A 13,435-nucleotide genomic window follows, 5' to 3' on the forward strand; every position below is an offset into this window, starting at 1 on the left:
ACCAGTGATGGCTCACTGTAAAAGACACTGGAAAGAAGAGAACAATGGGAGCCTACCAGTGATGGCTCGCTGTAAAAGACACTGGAAAGAAGAGAATGATGGGAGCCTACCAGTGATGGCTCGCTGTAAAAGACACTGGAAAGAAGAGAACAATGGGAGCCTACCAGTGATGGCTCGCTGTCAAAGACACTTTAAAGAAGAGAACAATGGGAGCCTACCAGTGATGGCTCGCTGTAAAAGACACTGGAAAGAAGAGAACAATGGGAGCCTACCAGTGATGGCTCGCTGTAAAAGACACTGGAAAGAAGAGAACAATGGGAGCCTACCAGTGATGGCTCGCTGTAAAAGACACTGGAAAGAAGAGAACAATGGGAGCCTACCAGTGATGGCTCGCTGTAAAAGACACTGGAAAGAAGAGAACAATGGGAGCCTACCAGTGATGGCTCGCTGTAAAAGACACTGGAAAGAAGAGCCCTTGAACATTATCACTCCCTGTCCATCACTTATATTAGGTTGAATTTCTCTCCCAATCACCTCGTATAGATTATGCCCCAATTGGACAAGAAAAAGATTTTCTTTTGAAAACTTACATTGGTAGCTTTCACTGTGTATGAATAAGTAACAAAGAAATATGGAAGAAAGAGTAAACTGTGTATAATGATAATTGTAGAACACCAGTTGTCCTCATGAACATGCTTATTAGTTTAGATCCTCATGGAGTCTACACCTCAAATAATGCACTTAATGGTCCTTATCCTATCAGAACAAATTCTATGATAACATTTTTGTATTAGAACGAAATTACTGCATCTTCTAAGACTTATGCTCATCTCCAGGTCTAAACTTATGGTACGACAAATGTCATTTTGTATGCACTGTCTCCCCGTTTGTTACATTGACTACATAGGTTATTGACGATACTGTTTGTACTGATAGCAGAATTGTTTTCATCTGCCCATAAACAAATAGGCCACCAAAGACCGCAATGGACAGCCCAACTTCATACTTAGCTTTTGTGTATAATAATGTCAACCTGTACATCATCACAACAGATATGAACAGAAATGAACTAACTTAGTATAAAAACTGGGGACTGTGGAAATCGATAAACCTTAAGTATACATAAGCGGCGTTCATTTATGTTCGCCACAGTCACTGTTGAGAGCAGAGTGAAGATCGTAAAATATTGTCTGCATCATCTTGCGTAACAAGGGCCTCTATGTGCGCGTAAGCAACAACCATTTTAGATATCACAGCCATTTTACTTTCCTGCTAGTCACCCTTGATTCACCCTGACCTCGCAATCATCCCCAGCACCCTGACTAAGCCTGAACACACGTACTAGGGTCGTAAAAACCTTGTCAGCCTGACAATGCCCCGGAGTCACTTCCCGCGCCAAACCCATTTGTCCTTTCATCCTCCATGCACAGGCAAGCCCCCTTTTATAACCTCCTTCCCTGCACCTGACCACTCAGTCCAGTCCCAGGCACTAACCGAGCCCGGTGGACATTGTTTATTGCCTACACACGGCAGGGCTTGTTTCACCAACAAAGGGGCCTGACTTAATCAATAACCCAAAATCCTTAGATCTGACCGATCCCACGTGTTTTAAGATACTGTCGGAATGTCCAGCTGCGAGATAGCGATCATCTGTTACATCTAAGTGGGGGGACATTTGTTGCTGGATTTGTGTGGGAACTAGCTTCAGGCGGGGACTCCAAGGATGTTTGACCATGCAATAAACTGACGAAAGAAATGTATAAAAGGCCATGCCACAGAGATGCAGTTAGAGCACCTCCTGACGATAGCCCCGGTGTCTGATGTGATGGGGTCTCCTCCTGGAGTAATAAACCTGTTCTTCGCTTTTCCACTTGCCAGTGCCTGCCTCGCTATTTTGATAGCTAATATTAAGGTAAATTAGAGGTGGTTTGCACCAAGCGGCATCAAAAGTCTTGGGAGTCACAGCTGCTTTTTACACAACCACTCACACACAGAGTCACACATCCATACAAACACTCTGCCACTCAGCCCCCCTCCAGGGCCGATTTTGGCCCTAGGGGACCCCATCCTCCAGGGCCCAGCCTTAACTGAATGGGGATGGAGGCCACGTGGCCCCCTGCCCAGGTCAATTTTGGCATTCCCATCCAACCGAGCCCAGGCATAAATATATACATTTTTAATGGGGGCGGGGGTCTTCACGGCCCCCCTCCCTGGGCCAATTTAGGCCCCGGGGACCCGATTCCCCAGCCATAAACAAATGGGGAAGGTGGGCTGCAGGACCCTTTCCCCGGATCAATTATTGGCACGATCTCCCCATCTCCCTGGGCCTGGCCATTTCACCTGGGTGCCCTGGGCACACAGTGTGCCTAATGGGGATCGCGAGGGGTACCTCAAGGCCCCCGCGTTCCAGGCTGGCTCGTGGATTCCTGCTGTATGAACAAGCACTGGAGCCCCCACTTTTTTTTCCATATTTGCTATAAATTCTCAACACATTTAAAAAAAAAGCTTTTTTACCCTGCAGGGTCCCTCTGGGACCCCAAGACCATGGCTTGGAGGTCAGGGTATCCCTACCCAGCCCCCTTTTCTTTTTCTTTTGTTTACTTTTTTGGGGGGACACTCGGCAGAAGCAGAGTCCCAAGATGGCTGTTAACACTTCCTGGTTGAAGTGTTGGCAGCCCCAATCAGTTATGCCGTTCTCTGCACAATCTCGTTATTATTCGTGAATTAGCCAGCAATCAGAGATATCTAAATTTGGTTTCCTTAAATTTCTCAACACCAACTGAATGGATTTACAACAAATAATAGCAGTTCGAGCTGCGGCCCTGTCTAAAGAGTTCAGGGGAATTAGCATGGAAAAGGCACCTTTGTTGACCCCCTTATTCCTCAGCCCCTACTTGACCGATCTCCCTGAAACTTTCCATGCACAACAAGACTCACCGTGACCCTTCGTTGGAAAGTATTGTGACGAGTCGTCAAACAGCGCCAAAGATACAGGCAACTTTAGTGAATCACATGTACTCAGTAGTCCAGTGCAGACGCGTTTCGGGCCTCAAGCTCTTTGTCAGAGGCATCCTGCATGAAAACTGCAACATTACCACAGGATATATCCCCTCTTTTATGTCAATCATATCCGATGTACATATATAGTCACTCAATGATCGATATGTAAAAATGCGGGCTTGTTAGTGTGGCCAGTGGCGATAAGGAGGGGTGAAGATGGTCCTAGTGGGACGTCCCCTAGACTTCTAGATCGAAGTAAATTGATCTAGAGTTCCTCATGTACCGGCATGGATCCAAATTCATGCTTAAAATGAGACCAGCCTCCTCGTTACATATTTCTCAAGCTGGAATCATCAAGATGTGTTGAAAATCAAAAGTGGTACTCTTATCCAAAATGTATTGATACATTTTTATTTTACTTTTGTAGAAAAAGAATACAAAAAGACATTCGCACTTTTGACTGTAAATCTGCCTTCCAGCTGTATGTTTAGCTCAATAAATAGACATTAATAAAATAAAATTTACATATAGTCAGGCAGCTGAGATTCCAAAACAGGATGCAGGCGTGTGCTTTCTAATGAAAGTGCAGTGCAGTGCAAAAAGGAATTCACATTATCAATTTCCGAAACCGCAATTCTTTGTTTTCCGGTAACAGTTGCAGCACCTTTTGGCCTACCATCCGAACATTATTGTAGACAATATTAAGGCTCACTGCAAGATGTTAAAAAAGAGGAAATACATATTTGAACCTATAGGGCTCCATCTGAGATCAGGAATGAACCTGCACCATGCAGCAGCATGTTACTGGCAGTTATGAACTACATGAAGAGAGGAAGGTGTCTCCTGATGATGCCCTGCAGAGGTGTCAGAAGGTCTTGGAGAAAAAGTTGGGTGCATGATCTGTAAAGTGCTGGAATTCATCTGTTCCTGCAACAAGCACGGTGGCGGGGAAGGATCGGGGGCGCTCGGGGTCCTGGAATCAGAGAGGAGAGAAGTGCATTAGAATGAGGGCATTCAGACGTGGGAGAATACAAGACCTTATCATAGAGGACCTACACTGGTGTCATGTAGTGAGAGAGAAAAGGGCATGATCAACCGAATCTCTAAAACGTGTACTCTACAACAATAACTAACTATAAACCTTCCCTCTCTTTCAAAACTGTCTAAGAACCATTGCTAGCTAAATCCCCAAACTATCTAGCATTCAAACCTGCCTCTCTTTTAGAACAACCTAACTACCCAAACTATCTAAATCCCCAAACTATTGAACCTTCAAACCTGCCTCTCTTATAGAACAACCTAACTACCCAAACTAACTAAATCCCCAAACTATTGAACCTTCAAACCTGCCTCTCTTATAAAACTAACGACCATAACTATCTAAATCCCCAAACTATTGAACCTTCAAACCTGCCTTTCTTATATAACTAACGACCATAACTATCTAAATCCCCAAACTATTGAACCTTCAAACCTGCCTCTCTTATATAACTAACGACCATAACTATCTAAATCCCCAAACTATTGAACCTTCAAACCTGCCTCTCTTATGTAACTAACGACCAAAACTATCTAAATCCCCAAACTATTAAACCTTCAAACCTGCCGCTCTTATAGAACAACCTAACTACCCAAACTATCTAAATCCCCAAACTATTGAACCTTCAAACCTGCCTCTCTTATAGAACAACCTAATTACCCAAACTAACTAAATCCCCAAACTATTGAACCTTCAAACCTGCCTCTCTTATATAACTAACAACCATAACTATCTAAATCCCCAAACTATTGAACCTTCAAGCCTGCCTCTCTTATATAACTAACAACCAAAGCGATCTAAATCCCCAAACTATTGAACCTTCAAACCTGCCTGTCTTATATAACTAACAACCAAAATTATCTAACTCCCCAAACTATTGAACCTTCAAACCTACCTCTCTTATATAACTAATAACCAAAACTATCTAAATCCCCAAACTATTGAACCTTCAAACCTGCCTCTCTTATATAACTAACAACCAAAACTATCTAACATCCCAAACTATTGAACCTTCAAACCTGCCTCTCTTATATAACTAACTACCAAAACTATTTAAATCCCACAACTGACCTTCAAACTTGCCTCTCTTATATAACTAACAACCAAAACTATCTAAATCCCCAAACTATTGAACCTTCAAACCTGCCTCTCTTACGTAACTAACAACCAAAACTATCTAAATCCCCAAACACACACAGTTACGAGTAGAAATGCACGCACACAAACACAAGTGAGTGGATTCACACACACAAACACATGCAGTCCACACTGTCACTCTTGTCGTCTAATAATCCCACTGACACACATTCATACTCAGACAGTATGAAGGAGAGGATTGTACTCACCTCCACGGGGTAGGCTGTGGTGGGGACGTAGCGAATAACGAAGCCACATCTGCGTCTGTGGGACGTGTTGGATTCACTGGCGTGGACTGTCAGCCCGTCGTGGAACTGGCGAGAGAAATGTAGGATATGAGCCGTGCTTATCTGCCAAAAATGTAAGTGCCAGGGCCCAATGTGTTACTCACTGGTCCACTGCAGCTGGCACTGCCCGCGTCACTTTTTTACCTTTAAGTTTTGTCATTTGTTTTAAGCTATATTAAATCATTTAGTTCTCTACTAATGAAAGTTAGTTAAAAATACACACACACTGCCACCATATGGTGGTTTCTCAGACATATGTGCCTTTGTTTACAGAAAAGCACCGGAAAACACAGGCACAAATTAAGCACTGGATATGGGACAGAGAAAAGACAGGCAGCGCCTTGAGGTGCACCTCAAGGGGAAACTGAGTACATAGTCCTGAGGCACCCCAAGGAAAGCTGTGAGTGCACAGCGCTGGTGCACCCCAGGGGGAGCTGTGAGTACACAGTGCTGGTGCACCTCTGGGGGAACTGTGAGTACACAGTGCTGGTGCACCTCGGGGGAGCTGTGAGTACACAGTGCGGGTGCACCCCAGGGAGCTGTGAGTACACAGTGCGGGTGCACCTCCGGGGGAACTGTGAGTACACAGTGCTGGTGCACCCCGGGAGCTGTGAGTACACAGTGCTGGTGCACCTCCGGGGGAACTGTGAGTACACAGTGCTGGTGCACCCCGGGGAGCTGTGAGTACACAGTGCGGGTGCACCCCGGGGAGCTGTGAGTACACAGTGTGAGTGCACCTCGGGGGAGCTGTGAGTACACAGCGCCGGTGCACCCCAGGGGGAGCTGTGAGTGCACAGCGCTGGTGCACCCCAGGGGGAACTGTGAGTACACAGTGCTGGTGCACCCCGGGGAACTGTGAGTACACAGTGCTGGTGCACCCCAGGGGGAGCTGTGAGTACACAGTGCGGGTGCATGCCCAGGGGGAGCTGTGAGTACACAGTGTGGGCGCTTCTCTATGGTAAGCTGTGAGTACACAGTGTGAGTGCACCCGGGGGAGCTGTGAGTACAGAGTACAGAGTTGACGCACCCTCATAGAAAGCTGTGAGTACACAGGTTGGTGCACCGTCATGGGGAGCTGTGAGTCCACAGTGCTGGCGCACCCTCAAAGAAAGCTGTAAGTACAGGGAGGTACAGTACATGGGCACCCTTAAGGTGGGGTAGTGAGTACACAGTACATGGGCACCCTTAAGGTGGGGTAGTGAGTACACAGTACATGGGCACCCTTAAGGGGGGGGGGTAGTGAGTACACAGTTCTGGGGACCTTTAAGGGGGTAGTGAGTACACAGTTCTGGGGCACCTTTAAGGGGGGCTGTGAGTACAAAGTTCTGGGGCACCTTTAAGGGGGGTTGTGAGTACACAGTAATGGAGACAAAAGGCTCATTATGGGAAGGGCGGTGCCATAAATTGATGGATGTCTTGGCCCCGGCCACTTCCCGACTGCCTCATTTATAAGTGGGGGAATCACTGGTCTGCCTGACACCCACAATGCACCGGGCTCCAGTATCATGGCTTTTCATGTTACTTCGTAACGTTGCAGTAACCCCTTGATTGTTTGCCTGTGAGAATAACCACAACTGTGAGACATGAGTCCAGGAAACGACAGAGCGCTGTGAACTCACCGACATCTGCCCAGCCTGAAGAGGACACTCCACCGCCTTCTCTGCATCAACCAGGTGCCGCGGAATCTCCTGATTGGTGGACAGCATGTTTCCAGGGGTCATTGCTGTGCGGTGCTCCAGGACACCTTGTTTGTGACTTCCTGCAGAAGAAAAGAGGGTTGGAGTAAGGGGGGCACTGATTCCTGGCCTGGGTACTCATGCAGTCCCCGCCTCTGTCTAAAATGAGGTGTCAGCACGGGCCACACCCACACCCACAATAATTATACACACATTTACCTTTAATTATCATGCGTGGTAAAGGCGTCTGCGTGGTAAAGGAAGCGTGGTGAAGGCATGCGTGGAAAAGACTGTGTGGTAAAGGCATCTGGGTTGAAAAGGAAGTGTGGTAAACGTTGCGTGGAAAAGACTGCGTGGTAAAGGCATCTGCATGGTAAAGGCATGCATGGAAAAGACTGCGTGGTAAAGGCATTTGCGTGGTAAAGGAAGCGTGGTAAAGTTATGTATGGAAAAAAACGCGTGGTAAAGGCATTTGCGTGGTAAAGGAAGCGAGGTAAAGGCATGCATGGAAAAGACGCGTGGTAAAGGATGCTTTTCATCTAACAGAGGACTGCGGCTTCTAAATAAAGAGAGAGCCATCTCTGAACACTAGAACCCCCGCGAGGACCCCGGGGATCTTTCATCCAGGCCTCCAAAGCCCCCAGGAGTCTAGCCTCTGACACTAATCTGGGTGAAGATTGTAGGCTCATACTAGAGCCCTGTCTGGCCAACCCTTTCCAATATCACTCTTTCAAGGCAGTGGTGCCTGTGTTTACAGGCAAAGACATCTCTGCCTGTAGAACCATAAGCAGCGTCCCTCTGTTAGGACCTCGTGTCCCCCCGCTCCAGCTGTACAGTAAAGCACGGGTCAGGGTTTGATTGGCTTTGAAAAAAGTTGGCCAGGGCACCCTGAAAAAAGAGCCCCACATTTGCGGATTGCGGGGAAGATTTACAAGGACTGGCGCATCCTTGCAGATTAGCAGTGATGCTCCAGTAACGATGCGATTCGCAATTCTCCTTGCGCCACCACGGATGCGTCGCATTTACAATGCAGCACACCGTGGCGCAGGGATAGACAGATGCGTGTCGCATCTGATGGTGTAAGGTCGGTGCATGGCTGGAGTCATGTCGCAGGCGCAACGCTACTCCAGCAATGTTCAGGGACCGCCCATACCTAACGTGCTGGCCCACTTCTTATGCCTGCTTCAAGCAGGCGTAAGGTTTCGTAGCAGCAGCCTCTGAAAAATGACTGTGAAATCTTGTAGATTTCACACCGTCACTTTTACGAGGTTTTTTCCGACGGAACGCCCACCCTGCATACCTTGTGGTGCAGGGCTTCACAACGTGACGCATCTCCCTAGATACGTCAGGTTGTAAATAAGTCGCAACGTGGAGCATGGTTTACGCCGCCGCTGAGTCACAGAAGTGACGCAACAAGGGCGTAAATGTGACGCAATTGACTTGTAAATCTGCACCCGTCTTTTTTTAAAACATTGCTTCAGTGTTTTAAGTGTTATAAAAAGAAGTTGGGGGATTTCTATAAGAGAGGTGTGTTTTATCTTAACTTTACTAAGATTTAAAAAATGTGATGATTGTTGCTAGGACTCTGTGTTGTTGGAATAGTTTACACTGGTGAACCACACCTGAATATAAGTGAGGCCACTTCTGCTCAGCCCCCCTACCCCTGCTCAATCTGCATACATTAATGGGCGGGGCCAGCCGGAGACTGGGAATGATACCGCCGCCCCCTTGGTAAAAGGGGGGTAACGGAGGTCCATCTGCCTCCGCAAAGGCTGCTCAGGCCCCCACTGGGTGGAGCAGCATAGTCATCCCATATCGGCCACCACGCTGCCCAAAAAAGCGGCCCACAGCTGCAACTCAGATACCAGCCCATCGCCCATTGCCCGAGAGCCCCCTTACCAATCCGACCCTGGCACGGATCCCTCTGATCACAAATGGGGGCGCTCGTACATAGCAGCATGGACTTGCTCCATCCTGAGATATAGTTGTGACCCACATGGTGCTGAGGGCGTCAGGACCTGTGTGGAGCCCGCGTTCTATCTCCAGACTTTCTGTACAAAGACAACATCCCTGTGTCAGGACAGCAGTGGACTCCGATAGAGAAGTAGACAATTTGTCAACACCACTGAGTCAAGGCCCAAGGGCTTCAACAATATTAGCCTGCTGCACCCCTGCTTGTCTGGACTCTGACTCATTGTGAATGAATGCACCGTCTTCCATTCTGTGTAACTCTCTCCCACATCCCTATGTCGCGACAGTGAGGCTCCTTGGTTAACTGATGGCCTCCCCTGCTGTATAGTCCTGTCCCAGATCCCCATGTCACGACACTGGGGCTCAAGGTAAAGAGATGGCCTATCTATCTCCCATGCTGTGGAGCCCTGTCCTAGATTCTTATGTGATTACATTGGGGCTCACCAGTAGAGTATTAGCCCATCCCCCATTCTCAGCCAATCAGTGTTACAGCTCCAGGCTGTTGTGATGCATGCATTGACTATGGGAGTTTATCCATACCTGGAATAACCTGCAGGACACCATTCTCTGCGTCTACGTCATCCAGGGCAAGCCACACTAAGGCCACCGGGCCCCCTCGAAGCCCCAATACCTGGAAGTAAAAGGAGGAGGACACTGTCAGCCAAACATCGGCAGACACCGGGGCAAGAGGATGGCACATGAGGGCACAGGATGGCACATGGCAGGATGGCACATGAGGGCATAGAATGGCACATGAGGGCACAGGGTGGCACATGAGGGCACAGGATGGCACATGAGGTCACATCATAGCACATGAGGGCTCAGGATGACACATGAGGGCACAGGATGGCACATGAGGGCACAGGATGGCACATAAATGTATAGGATGGCACAGGATGGCACATGATGATACAGAACAACCCATGAGATCACAGTATGGCACATGAGGGCACAGGATAGCACATGAGGGTACGGGATGGTACATGAGGGCACAGGATGGAACATGAAGGTACAGGATAATACATGAGAGCACAGTATGGCCCATGAGGGCACAGGATGGCACACAATGGCACAGGATGGCTATTGATGACACAGGATGGCACATCAAGTCATGAATGGCACAGTTTGACACATGAGGGCACAGGATGGCATATGATGGCACAGAATGGCACAAGAGGACACACAATAGCACATGAGGGCAGAGGGTGGCACATGATGGCACAGGATAGCATACAAAGGGCATAGGATAACACATGGAGGGACAGGATGGCAGATGATGGCACAGGATGGTGCATGAGGGCATAATAGGCCACATGATGGCACACGAGGGCACAGGATGACACAGGGTGATGTGTGTCTGGTAGTGCAGCCAGCCTTATGCCGTCATGTACTGCCTAGATGAAAGATGCTGTAATCTATGCTGTGTGTGCACCCCGCACCGCCCTGTGTATTTAACACCACATGGTGCCCAACAGGTAGCCTGTTAATCAGACCTCACCAGGCTGAGGGGGCAGGAATGCCATCCTTTGGCCTTACCCTTGAAGTACAAACAGACACATCACCCCTGCTGAGCCCTCCCCTCCCCCACCCTGGAGCCAGCACCCCGCAGTCTGACTTACTTGATGTCCTGGTGCCAGGCCACGTAGGGGGCGCTGTTCCCTCGGTGGGGCACGTTGGAGGCCGGGTATTTACAGATGAACCTGGAGTCCAGCAGGACCACGTGGGGCCCCAGCACAGCGGTGATGGCCTGGAGGGTCTGCGGGTGGGTGGCGAGGCCCAGCACCCACGGCAGGCGCAGGTGGGCGTTGTGCAGGCTGTACTGGGCGTGCTCCTTCCCTGCAGGGTGAGAAAGGAAAAGACACACAGATGATGGACGGAATGCAAAGCAAATCAAACATTCACCCCAAGTCAAGAGGTCTGGGTTCAATCCATTGTTCTTTTGCTCACCTTGCCACCCCAGTTTAGACCCAGCCTACAGGGGACACAAGGAGGGGGGTTAGTCTCTACCCCGAGAGGCCTCTAAACGGAGGGGCTTATATATGGGAATGGTGGCACCGAGCAGCGCAGCAAAAAACATTCCTGCGCCGTCCTGCGCCACTGGAAAAGGGCAGGAACGGGCAGCATTTAACCAATACGGTGCATTGTTTTCCTTTCTCCCTGCGCTGGCGCCGTTTCTGCAGCCTAGTGTCAACGCTGGCACCCTTGCACCATGGTGCAGCACTGCCTGTGTTACAGCAGGATTGTATTAACACAGGAAGGGGCACCTTCCAGCATATAAACAATCCATCGAGCGCCGATGGAAAGTTAAAAACAAGCAGAAATAAAGATATTTCTCCTCTTTACAGCCACCATACACAAGACACAAGCAACATAAAGCAGATACAGCCACCAGACACAAGATACAACCAACATAAATCAGATACAGCCACCAGACACAAGATACAAGCAACATAAAGCAGATACAGCCACCAGACACAAGATACAAGTAACATAAAGCAAATAAAGCAATCATACTCTTGACACAGCCACCAGACACAAGATACAAGCAACATAAAGCAGATACAGCCACCAGACACAAGATACAAGCAACATAAAGCAAGATACAGCCACCAGACACAAGATGCAAGCAACATAAAGCAGATACAGCCAGCAGACACAAGATGCAAGCAACATAAAGCAGATACAGCCACCAGACACAAGATACAAGCAACATAAAGCAGATACAGCCACCAGACACAAGATACAAGCAACATAAAGCAGATACAGCCACCAGACACAAGCAACATAAAGCAGATACAGCCACCAGACACAAGATACAAGCAACATAAAGCAGATACAGCCACCAGACACAAGATACAAGCAACATAAAGCAGATACAGCCACCATACACAAGATACAAGCAACATAAAGGAGATACAGCCACCAGACACAAGATACAAGCAACATAAAGCAAATAAAGCAATCATACTCTTGACACAGCCACCAGACACCCACGCAACGCCCATGGAACGCCTTCCGGGCGCAGTGTAACGCAACGCAGTGATTTGCGCTGCGTTGCCTTTCTCCATATTTGTGAAGCTGCTCAGGGCCACGCAGAGTGGCTTTGCGGAGCTTCATAAATTTGGCTTGGGGCTTTGCCTCGTGCATGTACCACTTAGCATGATGCAAGCATGACGCAAGGCCCTCATAAATAAGCTCGAGAGATAAGGCTGCCCTCCCTGCACCTACCAAACTCCTGCTCCAGCTCCTTGAAGGCCCTCCTGGCGCCCTCCAGCTCCTCCAGGCCCAGCACTGGCACCGCCATCAGGAAGCCTCGGGCGTCATAAAGGGTCTTCATGTGCTGAGGGTCCGCCTCCATGATGAGGGCGAGGACTCGGACCCCGCTTCTTGTGCAAGGGATGGGGTCTGCCGCCGGGCTCCTGAGAGCTGAGCCCCAGATGTGGATATGTTCCTCTGGCACCGGACTCCAGATGTTGCCCTTCACCTCCAGAGGTGTTGATGCTCCAGGCGTTTTCTTCTGGCTCCTAAGACGCCAACACCTGGTTGACCAACCTCTGAAAGGTGGCAGGGGCATTCTTCATCCCAAATGGCATAACCCGGAACTGGAAATGCCCATCTGGTGTCGAGAATGCCGACCTCTCCTTTGCCCCATAGGTCAAGGCGATCTGCCAGTACCCAGAAGTTAAATCAAACGTGCTGAGGAACCGGGCAGCCCCTAGCCGATCAATGAGCTCATCAGCTCTGGGGATGGGGTGCGCGTCAGTCTTCGTGACTGAATTGAGTCCTCTGTAATCCACACAGAACCGGAGTTCGGGTGTGGCTCCCGGCGCAGCAGCCTTTGGGACCAAGACCACGGGGCTGGACCAAGGACTGCTGGAAGACTCAACCACCCCAAGGGCAAGCATCTTGGAGACCTCCTCCTTGATGCAGGCCCGGACCCTGTCAGTCACTCTGTAAGTCTTATGCTTCACAGGTAAGCTGTCTCCGGTGTCCACATCATGGACGCACCAATCTGTGACACTCGGAACCAGGGAGAACAGATCTGGAAACTGCCCCAGCAACTGGCGGCAGTCTTCCTGTTGTTCGGGGGTCAGGGTGGGTGGGAGGTTAACTCCATCCACTGACCCGTCCTTCTCACAGGCCACTAAGAGGTCAGGAAGAGGCTCCGACTCCTCCTCCGTTCCGTCATCAGTTGCCAACAACATGCCCACTTCGGACCTTCTTAAGTGGGGCTTGAGGCGGTTGACATGTAGGACCCTCAAAGGGTTCCTGGGCGTCTTCATGTCCACCAAGTATGTCACTGGGCTCTTGCGTTCCACAACCTC

At 49.2% G+C, this 13,435-nt stretch overlaps 1 protein-coding gene across 1 annotated transcript; it reads right to left on the bottom strand.

Annotated features, from left to right (window-relative positions):
- Positions 1–3,865: 3,865 nt before the first annotated feature.
- Positions 3,866–12,468, bottom strand: LOC147689193 (phytanoyl-CoA dioxygenase domain-containing protein 1-like). Its single transcript, XM_086939885.1, has 6 exons — positions 12,339–12,468; positions 10,783–10,946; positions 9,651–9,741; positions 7,083–7,222; positions 5,386–5,490; positions 3,866–3,973 (listed from the first exon to the last, which is right to left on the bottom strand). The coding sequence occupies exons 1-6, from the start codon at positions 12,466–12,468 to the stop codon at positions 3,866–3,868; spliced, it is 738 nt and encodes a 245-aa protein (XP_086796011.1).
- Between the last annotated feature and the right edge of the window lie 967 nt (positions 12,469–13,435).

The sequence above is a fragment of the Lissotriton vulgaris genome, chromosome 10 (genome assembly GCF_964263255.1).
Source record: "Lissotriton vulgaris chromosome 10, aLisVul1.2, whole genome shotgun sequence".
NCBI classification, from domain to species: Eukaryota; Metazoa; Chordata; class Amphibia; order Caudata; family Salamandridae; genus Lissotriton; species Lissotriton vulgaris.

What these genes read in the sequence shown, in the direction of transcription:
- LOC147689193 (XM_086939885.1), bottom strand. Translation starts at nt 12,468, where the DNA reads ATGGAGGCGGACCCTCAGCACATGAAGACCCTTTATGACGCCCGAGGC. An exon ending in GGAGCTGGAGCAGGAGTTTG is followed by an intron (nt 10,947 to 12,338) that starts GTAGGTGCAGGG and finishes CTCACCCTGCAG; the next exon opens with GGAAGGAGCACGCCCAGTAC. An exon ending in TGTCCTGCAGGTTATTCCAG is followed by an intron (nt 7,223 to 9,650) that starts GTATGGATAAAC and finishes TTTCTTCTGCAG; the next exon opens with GAAGTCACAAACAAGGTGTC.